The sequence below is a fragment of the Acomys minous genome (assembly GCF_964271855.1).
Source record: "Acomys minous genome assembly, chromosome: 16".
In the NCBI taxonomy this organism is placed as follows: Eukaryota; Metazoa; Chordata; class Mammalia; order Rodentia; family Muridae; genus Acomys; species Acomys minous.
The window spans coordinates 60195334-60214131 of record NC_140498.1 but is presented as its reverse complement, the minus strand read 5'-3'; the positions used below and the strand labels follow the sequence as shown (position 1 = coordinate 60214131).

The 18798-nt window shown below is 47.2% G+C and overlaps 1 protein-coding gene across 4 annotated transcripts in view; it reads left to right on the top strand.

Annotated features, from left to right (window-relative positions):
- ARHGEF18 (Rho/Rac guanine nucleotide exchange factor 18) overlaps nt 1-18798 on the top strand; it is a gene marked incomplete at its 5' end in the record, with an annotated part of 106728 nt that overhangs the window by 60077 nt on the left and 27853 nt on the right. For all 4 annotated transcript variants that reach the window (XM_084764469.1, XM_084764468.1, XM_084764467.1 and 1 more), the window contains 3 exons: nt 12322-12463; nt 14420-14532; nt 14683-14823. In XM_084764469.1, coding sequence (XP_084620595.1) covers nt 12322-12463; nt 14420-14532; nt 14683-14823 — 396 coding nt within the window. The remainder of the gene's footprint in view (nt 1-12321; nt 12464-14419; nt 14533-14682; nt 14824-18798) is intronic.

The window sequence follows — 18798 nt, the reverse complement described above, 5'->3', positions numbered from 1 at the left end:
GACAGCAGTTTAATGGGGTCCCTTAGGGGGGAGTTCATGCCCTAGTATCAGGGACCACATGGGGGGAACTTTAAGAGGAACTTGGTTCCCTAGGCCCCTTCCCCCCACCCCCTATTAACAGAAATGAGAGCTTCATACCTTTCTTAGAGGGGACGTTTCACAGCTCCAGCCCGCCAGCCTGAGCTCTGATTCCCTGGCAGGGGCTGGGATGCTGAAGGTGTGGCCGGGATGCTGAAGATGTGGCCAGCAATATCCACTTTCATGTACACTCACTTCTCCAGGGTTTAATCTGTTAGCCAGCAGTTTGCAGGCAGTGTCTCAGTGGGTACCTGTGGGTACCAGAGAGAAGAGGAGTTGCCTCAGGCAGATACTGTGGCCCAAGCAGCAGTCTGGTCCGTTCTTACGCAGGTGTCTTCCTCATCACCGTGTCTCCAGCCTCTTCTATGGACTTTATTCTATAGCTGAAGATAACCTCTCACACAGTGTGAATGCCACATGCATAGTTGTTACAACATATTGGAGATAGCAACCAGAATAAAGATCACACAGGACTGGCACAGTGTCTGGGCAGGAAGGTAGCTCAGTGGGCAAAGGGCTTGGCACGATGACCTGAGTTCCAGTCCCTGGTACCTATGGCAAAAGCCAGATGCCGTGGAACACATCTTTAATTCCAGCACTCCTACAGTGAAGTGGGAGGCAGAGACAGGAGCTTTAGGGCCAACACGCGCGTGCGCACACACACACACACACACACACACACACAAATATAAATATAAAACTTTTTTAAAAAATTAGCCAGTTCTCCCTCAAACTTAAAACAAAAAGAAAATTTTAATTAAAGAAGCAATTTCCCCCCAGTATTTTTCATCCCAACTCGCTAAGCTCTTCGGCCATAGCCTGCAGATGTGGAGAGTGGTGACTGTTTCGGGTTTAGGGAGGATGTCCTTTGTGACTCATGCTTACCTTCCAAGCTACAAGATGTCCTTTTAATTTTGCCGTGTCCCCTGAGGTGTAGCGCTAAGCAAGTTATCCCTCCCGCCTGCGCACTTTATTCCTTTTCACTCTGCCTTGCCGCTTTAACCTTAGAACGAGGCAGGGCAGAGAAATCAATGAGTCCCCCGCTCTCATCGATCGACCCAGTCGATGCTCAGGTGGCAAAAACACCAGGAGCTGTGAACTGCAAACCGCACTTTGCATCCGATTTTGCTCTTAATTGTCTCTTGAACACTTGAGCTAGGGCAAGCAAACACCTGCTAGAACTCTCCAGAGCCAGCGAGCGCTTTCAGCTTGTAACAGGAATCTTCCCCCAAAAGAGTAGATGACAGAATTGGGTATCAGTGCTGCCTCTGTGTGAAGGGACCAGTTTTCTGATGTTGCCTCCCACCCTACCCCCGCCACATGGGGCCTCACCAGGCACTGGCAGAACAAAAAACAGAATAGTTTTCTCTTTTTCTTATTTATATTTTGTTTTTCTAGCCAGGGTTTCTCTGTGTAGCCCTGGCTGTCCTGGACTTGCTCTGTAGACCAGGCTGCCCTCAAACTCATAGAGATCCATCCACCTGCCTCTGCCTCCCAAGTGCTGGGATTAAAGGTGTGTGCCAACACTGCCTAGCTCATATTTACATTTTTATCACATTTTATTTATTATTGTTATGGGACATGGTGCACATGCCCTATTGGGCATGTGGAGGTCAGAGGACAACTTGTAAGAGTCAGTTCTCTTTCCCCTGTGTGGGTCCAAGCAATCAAACTCATTTGACAGGCATGACAACTTTATCTGCTGAGCCATCTATCTGTGCCTTGTTTTTATATTTTATGTTTGTTTGTTGATTTGTGCATTTTCTACACTGTAACACAGACGGGCCTTAAGCCTGTGTCAATCCTCCTGCCTCGCTCTCCCAAGTGCTAGCATCACAAACGTGAGCCATGATGCCTCATTTAAAAAAAAAAATGGTGATTCTAGAAGTTTCTGTGTTCTCCTGGATTATATAGTAAAGCCTAAAACCAATGAAGGCCACTGAGTGTGTTATATTGGACTTCCTATGAAAGTAGTGTCTACAAGGAAGTAACTACTTGATTGCGTTTGTGTAGTCCTGAGGATGCCCAGTACCTGCTGTATTACTTTCCATCATATTCTCTGGGCAGCGTTTCCCACTGAACCTGGAGCTAGGCCAGTGGCCAGCAAGCCCCAGAGGTCCTCTTGCCTCTCCTCCTACAGCACTGGATTATGAGTGTGTGTGGCCACACTCAGCTTTCACATGGGTTTGAGAGAATCACTCTTACTCACTCACCAAGCTCACTTCTAACCAAGTTCCCTCAGTTCGGTTTTTTGTTTTGGTTTTAATGTAACTTTCTGTAGCTCCTCATAGGTTTGATAATGTGACTCAGCAGGTACACCCAAAGACCACTCAGTCTTCATAACCCTCATGGTAGAACGAGAGAACTGATGCCTTCAAGTTGTCCGCATGAGCTCCGTCTGCCCCCGCTGCCAAACACATACACTCTACACAAAACAGTGAAAGAACTTTTTTCTACTAAAGAAAAGTATAGCCTGGCATAGCAGCACACACCTTTAATCCCATTAATCTCTGTGAATTCAAGGCCAGCTTGGTCTTCATTGTGAGTTTCCTTCGTGCATGTTCCATAATCAGTTGGCAACATGAACCGGCTCTTCAGCCACTCAGAAGAAATTATGAGTGGCTGAGTCATAAGGTAGACTGTGTGCTCTGGTAAAGTTCTGTGGGTGAGATCCATGGCATGTGTCATGCAAACCCAAAGCCGCCTCCTTGTTCAGGAAACTGCTGTTAAGTACAAAAAAATTCAAGCAGGGCTTTAAAAATTATTTTGAGGCTTATGGTTCAGCAGTTAAGAGCACTGGTTGCTCTTCTAAAGGAACCAGGTTCAATTCCTAGCACCCTGATGGTGGTTCATAGCCATGGTGCTGTCTTCTGGCCTCTTTGGGTACCAGACATGCATGTGGTGTGCAGGCAGAACTTCCATACACATAGATTTAAAAATCTTTGTGGCCAGTGAGATGGCTCAGTGGGTAAAGATTCTCGTCACAAAGGTTAATGACAGAGTTCTGCAAGACCCACATGGAAAGACCAACCCCCCCCAGTTGCCTCTGACCTCCATATGCATGTCATCGTGTGTGCAGAGACATACACACATTAAATAAAAATGCTTAGCCACCTTGAAGACAGCCTGTTGTCTGTCACAGAGAATGAGTGGGTTTTCTTATCCTCTGTATACCAAGAATTGTTTCCATTTTCACTGTTGGCTTAGTCCCCTCCCCCTCCTCTCTGGGTCCCTTGCAGAAACAGCTCTGTGTCACACAAGTGCTACAGCCACCAGGGGCCTGCAGATCAATCCCACCTCTCTGCAGGGAGGGCAGACAGTGCTAATTGAGCTCCAGAGTGACTTCTGTTTTCCCTTCCCAAGGCTGGAGATCAAGCCCAGAACTTTTTGTGAATGCCAGCCAAGTACCCTGCCAGGCTAAATCGGCTTTTTTTTTTTTTATCTTTTGAGAAGGGTTCTCTGGTGATCTAAGATGGGGCTCCAATTTACTATGTAGCTGTGGATGACCTTGAACTCTTGATCCACCTGCCTCTACCTCCTGAGTTGGGGTGGATTATAAGCAGGCACCACCTTGCCTGGTTTATTCAATGGTGGAGATTGAACCCAGGGCTTCCTGAATGCTAGGCAAGCGTTATACCAATGAGCTACATCCCGAGCCCCCGCCCACCCCCCCAAGTTGTCTTGTATGGCTTCACAGATAGTGCTGGGCAGCAGCAAGCTAGGTTTCCTGTGTGGCCAGGTCCAAGCCTCACTCGCTGCCCACCCTTCCCACCGTGGCTGTCTTCTTTAGGAATGTGGGCTTCGAGAGATGGCTTCCTACCTCAAAGCCGAGGGCAGACTGACTAATGCAGATGGGATGGTGAGCTTCAAATCAGGAAGATGGCAGCTTCCACACAGCTGTGTGTGCTTGCCTAGCAGCTTTATTGCGGCACAGTTCACATATTGTCCCAATTGGTCACTTAAGTATGCAGCCCAGTGGCTTTTAATATGGTCACAGTGACCATAATCAAATGCAGAACTCCCGAAGGAGGGCTGGGAATGCAGCTCACTGCGTAGAGTACTCCTTAGCATACAGCAGGCCCTGGGATCCGTCCCCAGTGCTAGGGAGGTGGAGGCAGGAAGATTAGGAGTTTAAGGTCATCCTCAGCTACATAGCAAGCTGGATACCAGTCTGGGATTCATAAGGCCCTGTTCAAAATCAGAAACAAAGAAAACTCCATACCCACTGGACCACTCACAGTTACCCGCCTGGACCGTGTCCAGCCTGGACATTTTTGGTCGGTTGATTCATGTAAGCAGTAATCTTTTGGATTTGATTTTCTAAATTCTATTCTTATTGTTTGTCATGTGGCTGTGAGTACGTGTTCATCATTACGCATGTGTGGAGAGCAGAGAAAACTTTGGGGAGCTTATTCTCTTCATTTACTTTGTCATGGAGGGTTCTCCCGTTCTACCGTTGGGAGCCGTTCCCCAGGCCAGCCGGCCTGAGAGCTTCCCTGCACCTCCCATCTTGCCGTAGGGTTGCTGAAATTACAGCTGTATCGCGTCCAACTTTTGTTTTTTAAGTTTTATTTTATTTTTAAATCATGCGAGTGTGTTGGGTGTGTGCACATGGCAGACATGCATGTATGTGCTCAAGGGAGCTAGAAGTCTCCAGAGCCCCTGGAGCCGGAGCTACAGGTGGTTATGGGCCACCCAGTATGTATGCTTATAACCAAATGTAGCTCTTTTACAAGAGCAGTACATACTCTTGACCGCTGAGCTGTCTCTCAGGCCCAAATTCAGCTTTTTTTTTTTTTTACACACTCTGGTTTATGCTTCAATCACTTTTTCCCCACTGAGCCTTTTTGTTTTGTTTTGTTTGAAAGATGTATTTATTATGTATACAGCATTTTGCCTGCACACCAGAAGAGGGTACCTAATCTCATTATAGATGGCTGTGAGCCGCCATGTGGTTGCTAGGAATTGAACTCATGACCTTTGGAAGAGCAGTCAGTGCTCTTAACCTCTGAGCCATCTCTCCAGCCCCACTGAGCCTTTTTGAAGGACCTGGACGTGACTTCCCTCCAGAGCATCCCTTCACAGCTGGATAGTATTCTCATGGCTACGCTGGACCACAGTCAGGTTATCCATTGACCAGTGGGTTGGTAGATGATTGAGCTGTTTCAACTACTGACTCCCACAAACTGCACTACTATGAACAGTCCATATTTGTGTTGCTTTAGTGCATACATCCAAGACTATACAACGTGTGTGTGTGTGTGTTTGTGTGTGTGTGTGATATGAAGTACAATGTTTGTGTATTCAAGAGGCCAGAGGTCAACATCTACTGCCTTCCTCAATCACTCTCCACCTCTTATTTTATTTTTTATTTTTTATTTATTTATTTATTTATTTTTTGAGACAGAGTTTCTCTGTACAACAGAGCCCTGGCTGTATGGGACTTGCTTTGTAAACCAGGTTGGCCTCACAGAGCTAGCCGTCCCTGTCTCTGCCTCCCGAGTGATGATACTAAAAGCACAGGCCACCGTGCCTGGCTTTTTTTTTTTTTTTTAAAGATTTATTTATTTTTATTTTTTGTGTACGAGTGTTTGCCTCCATGTCTGTATATGTGCTGTTTATGCACAGAAGCCTTTGGAGGCCTGAAGAGGGTGTCACATTCTCTGGAACTGGAGTTATAGATGGGTGTGTACCACACGTGCTCAGTGGTACACTGGGGCGACCAGAAGCCAGCTTCCAGTCCTTTCGTTAGCTCATCATTTGGGTACAGGAACCGTTTTGTTTTCTTTTGTGCTTTGATTTTTTTTTTTTTAAGGCAGGCTTTCTCTGTGTAGCTCTGGCTGTCCTGGAACTTGCTCTGTAGAGCAGGCTGGCTTCAAACTCAGAAATGCATCTGCCTCTGCCTCCCAGATGCTGGGATTGAGGGAGTCTTAATCTGAGTCCTCTGGGAGAGCAGCCACTGCTCTCAACTGCTAACTTTCAAGCCCCTCTGCCTTGATTTCGAGACACATTCTCCCCCGGACCTTGAAGCTCTTTGTTTTGAGTAGCCTAGGCAGCCAGCAGGCTCTTGCTGTCTCCACGTGGCAACATGCGTTCCGGGCAGGCAAGGCTTTTACAAGAATGCTGGTGATTTACACTCGGTTCTCTTGCTCTCACGGCAAGTACTCTTAACCCACTGAGCCAGCCCCACAGCTAGTTTATAACATTTTCCAAAGCACCACAAGCTTCCGTTCTGTGCCGTGTAGCCGAAGAGAGACAGAGATGCATGGTTTCACTTGTCCCAAGAAGCAGACCTCCAGGACCCTGGGCTCTGGAGTGTGGAGAGTGGCTGGGACCTGTTTGTGTAAGGTATGATAAGACATGCAAACACTGAAGGGACTGCCGCTAAGGAAGTTTGGCTCACAGTTGCCTAGAAGCAGGCAACACAGTACTGCCTATGAGACAGGCCGGGAGCACCCTGGTTAGTCAGAAGGCAGAGAGAGCAAAGGGGAAGTGTAGGCCCAAGGGTGGCTTCTGCCAGACGGCAAGGGTTCAGATTGATGGATGCCCATCATTCCGGCAGCCTTAGAGCCTTAGGCCCTTAAAGCAGCAGTTCTCAACCTGTGGGTAGAGACCCGTTTGGGAGTTCGAGTGACTCTGTCACAGGGGTCACCTAAGACCGTTAGAAAAGACAGACATTTACATTATGATTAATAACAGTAGCAAAATTACAGTTATAAAGTAGCAACGGAAATAATTTTATGGTTGGGGGTCATCACAGCATGATGATCTACATTAAAGGGCCGCAGCATCAGGAAGGTCAGAAGCAATTTATAGAAGGGGGGGTGGGGGGGGCAGGGGGGACTTCTGTTGCTGCAGTAAGCATCTTAGAGGAGAAAGGGGTTTATTTCCGTTTGCAACCCAAGGTTGTAGTTTATTGCTGTGGCCTGGGAAGCCAGGGCAAGAGCTTCACACAATCACACAACTGGTCACATGACATCTATAGTCAAGGGCAGAGAGAAATGAATACAGGCAGACTCGCTGGCCTGCTTGTCCTCAGCTTGCTGCCGGTACTCTCACACAGTTCAGGACCCCCCTGCCTAGGGAATAGTATTGTTTGCAGTCGGTTGTACCTTCCCATATCAATTAATTAAGACAATCCCCTACAGTCACCCCCACAGGTCAGTCCAGTGTAGATGGTCCCTCACTGAGGGAGACTCTTCCCAGGTGACTGAAGGTTGTGTCAGGTGGGCAGATAAAGAGAAGCCCCTTGAGGAATCTGTTGTGCCTGGAAGAGCATGAGAGAGTAAGGTATAATGATCCATAGACCCTGTCTGTGGGTGTTGACTATAGATGGACTGCTTTCCATATGAAATATGTGGGTCTCTGTTTTTTGTTTTTTTTTTTTAAGTGTACATTTATCTGTTGACTTATTTGTTTCCGGGCCCACGTGCTGAGCAACAGCATGTTTGTGGAAGTCAAAGGACAAATTCCAATAGTTGGTTCTCACTCCACCATGTGGGTCTCAGGGACCAAACACTGGTCACTGTGCCCTGCAGCAAGAGCCTTTGCTCGGTGAGCCATCTCATGGCTACACGTGAAGTTTCTATTGTCTCTAGGGAATAGCTAGCCTCGGCACTTAAGAAGGATCCCACCAGGATCTGTAAATCCCAAAGTATCAAAAGCATCAAAAACTCAGAATAAAAAGGCACAGTTCATACAGCTGTTTAAGGCAGAGCTCCTGGCTCATAACTCTCTTCCATTGCTACGTACATTACAGAGTCAGTTTGGGCCCATCCACCGTAAGGCATAAACACTTGAGCCGGAGAGCTGGCTCAGAAGTTAAGAGCAATGGCTACTTTTGAGAGGACCAGAGTTCCGTTCTCAGCACCCATATGGTGGCTTATGACCTTCTGTAACTCCAGTCCCAGAGGATCTGATACCCTCTTCTGGCTTTCACAGGTGCCAGTCATTAACTTGGTACACAGATACAGATACACACACAGGCAAAACACCACTATGCATTTTAAAAAATACATTTTAAAAACATAAATACTTCACATTGCTTCCTGGATTTTTATAAGAGCATTCAAGTGTACTGCACCACTTTTAGCACCCATGATAATTTTGGTTTTCTTTGGAGAGTTGTTTGTCTGTGATAGGGTCTCACTGTGTAGTCCTGGCTGGTCTAGAAGTTGCTATGTCCAACCAGGCTGGTCTTGAACACACTCTGCCCATGCTAATAGTTTACTTTGTTGTTATTATTTGCAGTGCTGTTGTCCTGGGAAGCTGAGGTCTCCTTTTGGGTTCTTAGTCTCAATAGTAAAATGATTTTAAATTGGACTTGGAAAGAAGCTCAAAGACAATTTTATTTTGAGAAAAATAAGGGCTGAAAGGATGTCTCAGTGGTTTTAGACTGTGGCCCGCTCTTGCAGAGGACCTGAGTTCAATTCCCAGCACACCATGGGGCAGTTTTCAATGTCTGTAACTCCAGCTCCAGGGTAAACAGTGTTCTCTTCTGGCTCATCTCTTCTTAGGAACTCACATGCATGTGCACATACGTACGTACGTACATACATACATACATACATACATACATACATACATCACATAAAAAATAATCATTAACACTTTAGAGTGTAAGGGGAAAACAACAGAGCAGACGGACTGTAAACCTGGCAGGAGACCTGAGGAAGATGATGGAGAAGAGGAAGAGACAACACTGTGCCTTTTGCAGTGGAGGTCAGCCAAGCCACTGCGTGGTAGAGGGAGGGTGGAGGGGGAGCTTCAGAGAAAAACTGAAAAGCCCAGAGCAACAGGGAAAGCCTGTTTGAACTCTTGGCTGGTATCCCCAAGAAAAAGGAACAAAACAAAGAATGGTTAGCTTTTCTGAGGACCCAAAACCCTGACAGCAGCTGCACTGAGGGAGGCGCTCCTGAAGGGATGAGCACATTACTTCATTAAAGGCACAATTAGCCTTTCCTTCCCTGTAGCATGAGTGCTGGCAGGGGAGGGACAAACGGAGCTGGATTAACAACTCTAATAGTTAGTGATGTTTTGGGTCATTTATAATGCCAGGTCTCCTCCCAGGGCCAGAGGAACAACTTAGATTCTAGTCTATTTTGACCAGGAGGAAGTGGCTTTATCTTACTGGGCCTTCGATTTAAGAGCTAAGAAGTGGCTTTCCTTTCTGGGGACTGGGGTCTCCATCCTCCATGGCCTTCCAAGGCAGCTGTCAGTCCCTGTAACAGCTAGGAACAAGCCCTGGCCTCGGACACGCTAGGTAAGCGCTCTACCATCAAGCTACGCCTCTCGCCTTTGGTTTTAGGTTTCTTGCTGTTTGTTTAGTTTGTTATTCTGGTTTTAACTGGCGGAGGGGAAACAAGGCCACGTGTGTGTAGGTCAGAGGTCAACTTGAAGTAATCAGTGCTCTCCTTCCACTATGTGCGCCCAGGGCATTGAGGGGATTGAATTCAGGTCATCAGGATTAGTAGCCAAGGGTCTTTATCCATTGAGTCGTCTCACTAGCCTTTGTGTGTGTGTATGCATGTTCACACGCACCGTGTGCATGCCTATACAGGTACACCCTGGCGTACTTTGTGTGTGTGTGTGTACAGATACATGCTGGTGTGCTTAATGTGTATGTGTGTACAGATATACATACAGTAGTGTACTGTGTGTGTGTGTGTGTGCAGATACATGCTGGTGTGCTTAATGTGTATATGCATGTCTATTCATGTACATGGCTGGTGTACATAGTGTGTATTTGTGTGTTTGCAGGCCCGTACAGGTACACCCTGGCGTACTTTATGTGTGTATACATGCCTGTACAGGTATATGGTGTATGTGCATGTATTCATGCTTGTACAGATAGATGATGCTGTTCAAGGAAGCCAGGTGAGTGTCTCAGATGATTTGAAACTGGTGCTTGTGAGCTACCATGTAGGTGTTGGGAACTGGAACTTGGATTCTCTGCAAGAACAGCAAGAACTCTTAACCACTGAGCCATCTCTCCCAGCCCTGTACCTTTGGTTTCCGTTTTGAGACAGGCTAGCCTTAAACTCACAATCCTCCTGTGTCATCCTCTCCAGTGTTCAGATGATAGGTGCATGTCCCCAAGGCCCACCATTAACCGTATCTGTTAAAATTCTTTGGAGCTGCCCATTCCTAGGTGGTATTTGTGCTTTCTCTCCTCTGAGCAGCGTGAAAACAGAGTCTGTACAACGTAAGGTCAGACCATAGTTCACAGGAACTAGCTAGCCATGCAAAGAGGCCAGGCAGAGGCTGCCATTCAGGTTTGTCCCATATTTGTGTGTTTAAATCATCATGCCCTGGGTGGGGTTTGTTACGGTGTACAAATACCAGGAAATGCCAGCCCTGACCCAAGCCACTTCCATTTATGATATATATATAGTTTTTAATTTTTGTAAATGGTGTTTGTGGATGTATGACATCTTCCCAGCCATCATCCACCATAATAACTGTTAGACATTTGCTAACATGACATCATGAGGCAGGGATGAATGACACCCCCACCATAGGGGGCTGTTGTAAATAGTGGATGTTATGAGGGCTAGGCATGGTAGATCACTTGCCTCCTACATAGGAAGCCCTGGATTCCGTGTCCAGCACCCAATAAAAGGTATGCTGATGCACAGCTGGGATCCTGGCACTTGGGAGGCAGAGGCAGGACTTCCAGAAGTACAAAGTTGTTCTCGGCTACTGAGGTCCAGGCCCACCAGAGCTACACAAAGAGACCCTTTGTCTCAAAAAAATAATAAGTAAACTTTTAAAAGTTATGAATGACTTTTAATTGAAAATACTTGCCGCAGGTAGTAATTCACATCTTAAGCTTCCTTCATGACCTTTCTGTAAGAAAATCTCTAATGCATTCTTAGTCTGTTTGTTGTTCCTTTTTGTTATTGTTGTTTTTGTTTGTTTTTGAGACAGGGTTTCTCTGTATAACTCTGGCTGTCCTGGGATAAGAGAAACAGGGACAGACAGACAGACACACACACACACACACACACACACATACAAACACACACACACACACACACACACACACACACACACACGGGACTGGGGCAAGGAATTTATCTGGCCAGTGGTTTTGGAAGCAAAGAAATCAAGACTACAGCAAGAGCACCCAGCAAGGACCTTCCTGCTATCTCAACACATGGAAGGGCAGCATAGCCAAGAGAGCTAAAAAAGCACTTTTTTTTTTTTTTAAACCAAACCAACCCTGAGAGGGTTGGCCCCTGTCTAGAATTCCCCAGTGAGGGCTGGGCTGGGGATGCTCAGAGAGAGGTAGAACACTTACACCTGGAGTCTTTTCATGAGGTAAATTTAGGGTGTGGTTCAGTAGGGCAGGACCTGCATGGATACTGTCTTGGATTCTATCCCCAGAATCTCTCAGTCAGTGGGAAACACTCCATTAGTGAGTGCATGATGGATCCTCCTGTCCGGACCCTAAAAGTAAGCAGCTGGAGGAAATAACAGTTCAGAGCTCTGATGTGTGCTGGGTGCATCCGTAAAGCAGAATTGGAGCCCCGGGTCTACCCTGATGTTAGTGTCCTGTCCTTCTACACCAGGGCTGATGAGCACAGCCAGCTCAGTCAGTGTCATGCCTCCAGGTCTGGGGTCTCCGCATTAGCCTGCCATCCAGTCTCAGATTAATTATCATCCTGTGTGTAGTGTCTGCGCCAAACACGCAAGTGCACAGCTCCCGATAGTAGATTATCTGCTGTGAACGCTAGCTGTCCTCTGCTGTTGCTACCTGTAAAGAGCAGGCAGGGTGTGGGAGAGTTTCTTTCTTTCTTTTTTTTTTTTTTTAACCCAAAGAGGAAATTCTGTGCCATTTCCACACCACACAGTCACAGTGGGGACCAATCTCCAGCACACCAGCACCACCTCTCCAGCCAATACAGCCAGGGAAGGCGCAGCTTCGTTTTCTAGAAGGATCCCACCCAAGGCATCAAAAACAGCACATCACAGCCTGGGTGCAGCACCGGGTCGCCGGCATGGGGACTGCACACTCTAAGGGTGGCGACAGGCGGGGGGCACTCCCTGGCCGCCCTGAGCTGTCCTTCTACGGCTCTCTCCCCAGGAAATGGAGCGAGAACGTCTTCTTGGATAATGAGCTATTGACCTCCAAGATCCTGTCGGTGCTGAGGCCCCAGGCGGAGCGAGGCTTCCGGACAGGAGACCTCCACTACCCTGCCCACTTTCTCAGCACCAACTCCGTATTTGCCTCTGTTGCAGCCTCCCTAAAGGAGAACCCTCGGAGCACGCTTCTTTCTGATGGCAGCAGCCCAGCTCCTTCCAGGAATGTCGGCATGACCGTCTCTCAGAAAGGGGGTCCCCAGCCAACACTGAGCCCAGCCGGATCTGGGGTGCGACTTGGGTAAGCTGAGGATTTTCCCTTCTGCTGGCAGGTGCATTCAGTGCATAAATCCTTATGTATGCCTCATTAGCACATGCTCTCTGCGTCCTGAAGTTGTTCAAGATTTATCATCACCATCTTCATCGTCGTCATCATCATCATCATCATCATCATCATCATCATCCAAAGTCTTAACTGCCCAGGCTAGCCTAGAACTCACACTGTAGCCAAAGATGACCTTGACCTTTTTTTTTTTTTTTTTAGTTTGCATTTACTTGTATGTATGTATGTATGTATGGGGGCATATGTGCCACAGCAGACATGTGGAGATCAGAGAACAACTTTCAGGAGTTCGTTCTCTCCTTTCACTGTCAGAGACCCAAGGATTGAACTTATGGCCTCAGTCTTGAGGGCAAGCACCTTTACTGGGTGAGCCATTTCACTGGCCCAACCCATGCCTTTTCTTTTTGTAAAATCGATATATTCCCTGATTGTGTTTAGCCACAGGTAGAGGCAGTTCACCTAGCATACTGGGTCGGCGTCCCTGCCCCCAAGACATGGCTATGGTCCTACAGCTCAGTGTCTGTGCCTCACTTGGCTTCACAGGATATCAAGATGGTTCTATCAAAACAGGACCAGCAGCACTAGTTAAAGCCACGGTCATGTTCACTGCTGAGTTCTGGGAAAAGCTGGTTTTCCTTTCCTTCTCTCCTGCTAACTCCTGCTGTAAGGCTGTGTACCCCCTGAGTCATTAGGAGGAGCCTGTGTCTGCCAGTAAAGGCAGTGCGCGTTACGTAGTCATGCACAGACTTACTGACACATTGTACTGTGTCCTCGGTAGTTGAGTATGTGCTCTGCCAGTGAGCCACACTCCCAGCTGCTAGAATATTTTTAAGTTTACAGGAAGATGTGAGCAAGTAGCAGAATCTCCAGACTTCTTCCCTAGCCTACACCTCAGTACACACCCACACAGCTGCCTCTGTGGTTATGCCAGTGCGGCACACTGGTTACAGCTGAACCATCAGCCGATACACGGAGCCAACCTAAACCAAGTCTGCACTTGGGTCAGCAACCGAGGCTTTTCCCTAGTGTGGTGTCTCTCAGGACTCACCTAGAATTCCAATTTTTTTATTATTGTTATTATTATTATTATTATTATTATTATTATTATTATTATTATTACTACTACTACTACTACTACTATTACTATTACTATTATTATTATATATTTTTCACATTGATGCTCTGCCTCCATGCATGTCTGTGTGATGGTGTCAGATCCCCTGGAACTGGAATTAATACACAGTGGTGAACTGCCATGTGGGTGCTGGTATTTGAACCTGGTCCTTTGGAAGAGCAGCCAGTGCTCTTTAACCGCTGAGCCATTTCTCCGGCCCTAGAATTCCAAATTATATTTCTCCGCTTCTTTCCTCTTCTTCCACTTTTCCTTTCCTCCTCATTGCCCTTCCCCCATTACTGGCGTGGGATCTAGAGCCTTTAGCATCCTGAGCAAGCACTTAACACAGCCCAGTAGTCTCCTAATTTTTTAAAATGACCTGTAACAAGTTAAAATGTCCTATTGGAATCCAGAAAGTTCTCCAATCATCTAACTAGAAGGAGTAACAATCCCATTTGCCTTACTGATTCCAGTATGTATACATGCCTATTTAAGCTGCCTTTCTTGTTTGTTTGTATTGTGTGTGTCTGTGTCTGTGTGAATATGTGTGTGTGCACATTTCACTGTGCACATGTGGAGGCTTGACAACAGTGTTGAAGAGTCGGATCTCTCCTTCACTCTGGGGGGGTTAGGGTTAGGGTTAGGGTTAGGGTTAGGGTTAGGGTTAGGGTTAGGGTTAGGGTTAGGGACCCAGGGACTGAATTCAGCCGGTCAGGCTTAGAGGCAACTTTACCCACAGAGCCATCTCACTGACCCTGATTTCTTTTTGTGAAATAAATATTTCAATCGTTTGCACTCAGTCCAGCCACTGGAGACATGGATGAAGCCGACTCCGTATTTTCGAAACTGAAGCAGACGGCCGATGACTCCCTGTCACTCACATCCTCGAATGCTGAGTCTGTTTTCATAGAAGGTATGGTCAGCCCTCTGTTCTCCCAGGGATGCCACGAGGTTACTGTCTCTACGGGGAAAGGCCAGAGGCTTCAGTGTGGCCATGAAAGGGACAGGAAGATGTGGCAAGCACCCCATCCTTATCAACAGCTTTCTGTCGTCCTTCCCCCAGATCCTTCCATTGCCTCACTGAGGTGTGAGATCGAATCAGATGCCCATGAGTTTGAGGCGGAGTCCTGGAGCCTCTCTGTGGATTTAGCGTATGCCAAGAAACAGAAGAAGGAGGTGGTGAAAAGACAGGATGTCCTGTATGGTAAGGTGGCTAACTGCTGTGGCGCCGGGCCAGCCTTCTCTTTAATTCTTTATTTGCACTTTTGTAAATATAGGTGTGTGTGTGTGTGTGTGTGTGTGTGTGTGTGTGTGTGTGTGTGTGTGTGTCTATGTGTGTGTGTCTGTGTGTGTGTGTGTGTGTGTGTGTGTGTCTATCTCTGTGTGTGTGTGTGTGTGTATGTGTGTGTGTGTTTATCTGTGTGTGTTTATCTGTCTCTGTGTGTGTGTGTGTGTGTGTGTGTGTGTGTGTGTGTGTGTATGTGTGTGTGTTTGCGCACAAGCTCACTGGGGCTCCATGTGGAAGTCAGACTACAACATGCAGGAATCAGTCCTCGCTACCATATAGGATGCAGAGAGCCAGCTTAGGTCATCAGGCTTGACAGCAAACACCTTTGCCCAGTGAGCCGCCGTCTTACCAGCTCTGTTTTCTTTTGTTTTTGAGATAGAGTGTTGTAGCCTCAAACTTCCCATGTAGCCTCAAATAACCTTAAATTTCCTTCACCTCCCAAGTTCTTGGGGACTACAGGCATGCACCACCCCCACCCTGTTTATGCAGTGCTGCGGGGCGGAACCCAGGGCTTTGTGCATGCTAAGCAAGCACCTCACAAACTGTACCGTTCCAGCACCTCCCTTCCCCCCCCCCAATTCCACCTAAGAGTCTGAGCTGTGTAGCCAGTCTCTCAGGAGACCCTGTCATTTGTCTCACCTACCACTCCCCAGGGACCGCCCTGTCTGTTGTACCAGGGAGGGCTTTGTTAGCACAGGTCCCTGCAAACCTGCCTGGCCAAGTGCCCAGGGCTGACTCATTCTTACCTTGTTGGTGACCATCTCCCTGTGTTTGGGCTGCTAGGACAGAATGTCATCAACAGCGTTTAGAGACTGACAAGTCCAGGATGGGGTACAGGCTCAGGATTTGGTGAAGCCAGCTTCCTGGTCTTAGACAGCATCTCCCCACTGTGTCTTCAGACCACTTCAGGGACAGGAGCTTCGTGTATGTATGTGTCTGTGTGTCTGTGTGTGTGTGTGTGTATGTGTGTCTGTGTTAATGATAACCACCGATTGCATCTCTAATCTTCTTGGATTTTGTTGTTTTGTTTTTTTGAGGATTTCAAACCTGAGGACAGTGTATTTATATCACTTTGACTCCTCTCTACCTCCTCAACTCCTCCTACTCTTAAAATCAAGACCTCTTCTCATACCCACACACTCGTGTGTGTGTGTGTGTGTGTGTGTGTGTGTGTGTGTGTGTGTGTGTGTATCACCCGCTGAGTCCAGTTCACATTGCTCCTATGTACATGTATTTACAGTTGACTCCTTAGGATGGAGGGCTCCTTTCTAGAGGGGGTTGCTGAAATGGTCCTCCCTCCTTCAGCAGACATTAACTACTTGTAGCCCTTCTGCTAGGGGTGGGGCTGTTACATGTTCCTCCTTCCATGTGTGGTCTTTCAGGTCTTGGGCAGGTGCCCTATTATTGAGATTTCATGGATTTCTTGATCTGTCCAGAGGACCCTCACATGACCTGGTCCAGAGCTTCTCATGGTCTTTCTGCCTCTTCCATGGTGTTCCCTGAGGGAAAGAAAACAACAACAACAGAACATCGTGTGTATGCATAATGTGTGTAGTGGTCAGCGGATACTTAGTGGAACCATTTCTCTTCTTCTGCCTGTTGTGAGTTCTGGGAACTGAACCAGAGGTCACCAAGCTTATGCAGCAAGTGCCTGTACTCTGACCCATTTAGCCATCCCAGAATCCTATTCTATAAAAATATTTTCCCACGCAGCAGTTGTGGCACACATCTTTGATCCCAGAACTTGGGAGGCACAGGCAGATGGATCTCTCTGTGAGTTTGAGGCCAGCCTGGTCTACAGAGTAAATTCTGGTATAGCCAAGGCTACACAGAGAAACCCTGTCTCAAAAACAAAGCAAGCAAACAAAAGATATTTTCCCATCTGTGAGCATTCTTCTTATCTTAACTTCCTAGAGGCTCACTTGTTTGTTTACTTGCTTGCTTGCTTTTTTTTTTTTTAAGGTAGGATATCTCATGTAGCTCAGGCTCAGACTTGCTTTGTAACTGAGGATGACCTTGAACTTCTGATCCTCCTGCCTTCACTGCCAGTGTTCTGGGATGACAGGCCTGGTCCACCATACCCGGTTTATGGGATGCTGGGTGGTAGAACTCAGGTCTTTGTTCATGATAGGCAAGCACTCCTACAGCTGTGCGTCTTAAAAGCGTGGAAGTTAAATTTCAGCGCAGACACTGGGTCCACTGAAGCTTGTATTTGGTCACATGCATTCATAAATATGCAAGCTTCACCCCCACCAAGGCTAGAATTTCCTTAGCACAGCCTTCTTGACCTCAAGGACAGAGGCTCCTGGGGCATTGAGGTTGCACAGCACATTTCTAAATACTTTTTTTTTTTCAGTTGCTTTGGCTTCAGTCTCACTTCAGGGAGGGGAGATTTCTAATTAAAAACAGCCACAAGGCCAAGTGTGATGGGACACACCTGCTGTTACTAAAGCAGCCTAGGCAACACAGCAAGTTTAAGAGTCAGTCCCTACCCCCTAGTGTCACTGAAAGGGAGGATGACCTGGACCTCCTGGTCTTCCCACCTCTACTTTGCAAGTAGTGTTGAGGATGGACCCCAGGGCCTTGTGTACACTAGCTGAGTACCCTCACCTACAAAGCTTCATCCACAGCCCCAGGACTATTTCTTCTTTCCTGTTGTTTGTTCCTGTTGTTGTTGAAGTCACTGAGGCTAGAACTCAGGGCCCCATGTGTGGAACACTAGTGCTACAAAGCCATGGCTCCAGTCCCAAGACCCTCTCTCTCTTTTTTTTTTTTTTTAAATATTTATTTATTATTTATACAGTGGCCTTATGTACATCTGCAGGCCAGAAGAGGGCATCAGGTGACAATATAGACAGTTGTAAGCCACCATGTGGTTGCTGGGAATTGAACTCAGGACCTCTGGAAGAGTAGTCAGTGCTCTTAACCTCTGAGCCATCTCTCCAGCCCCTCCAAGACCCTCTCTTTAAAAAGAAAAAAAGAAAGAAAAAAGAAAAGGAAAAGAAAGAAAGTAGAAACCAATAAGGACTGGGGGTATTGTTTAATTGGTAAACTGCCTGCTGCACAAGCATGAGTTCAGAGACCCCCCCCCACCCTCACCCCCACCCCCACCCCCCCAGACCCGTATGAAAAACTGGGCCTAGCACAGGCTCACCAGTGGGGTTGGGGGCAGACTAGAGGATCCCGGCCAGCTAGCTGTGCTGGGGAAGTGGCTTGGAAAATAAGAGCACTTGCTACACACAGGCATGAAAAACCTGAGTTGGGTCCCAGCTGGTCTTTGAGAGGCTGGGTGTGGCCATGCATGCCTCCTGGGACCCTACCACAGGCAGGACCAGAGACAGGAGGAGTGTTAGCACTCCATGAACCAGCCTGGCCAAGGCACGACTTGCCCCTACACACACAGAAGAACAGTGTTTTAAACTGTATTAGTTGGGTATGTAGCATGGAGTGGGTATGGAGGTCAAAGGACAACTTGTGGGAGGTGATCCTCTCTACTCTGTGGGTCCCAGGGATCAAACTGATACTGTCAGGCTTGGGAGTAAGCGCTTTTGCCAACACTGGCTTGAAGCTTTTCTTTTCTTTTCTTTTTTCTTTTCTGTGTGTGTGTGTGTTTTCCCTATATGTGTGACTATACCTCACTTATGTACCTGGTGCCCCAAGAAGGCCAGAAGAGGACATCAGATGCCCTGGAACTGGACTTAAAGATGGTTGTGAGCAACTATGTGGGTGCTGAGAATCAAACCTGGGTCCCCTGGAAGAGAAGCCAGTGGTCTTAACCACTAAGCCGTCTCTCTAGTCCTATGTCCTATATTTAATGTAATTTTTAAAATACTTTATTTTATATCTATGTGGGGGGGGCTGCTCAGTATATGTTCGTGCATCATGTGCATG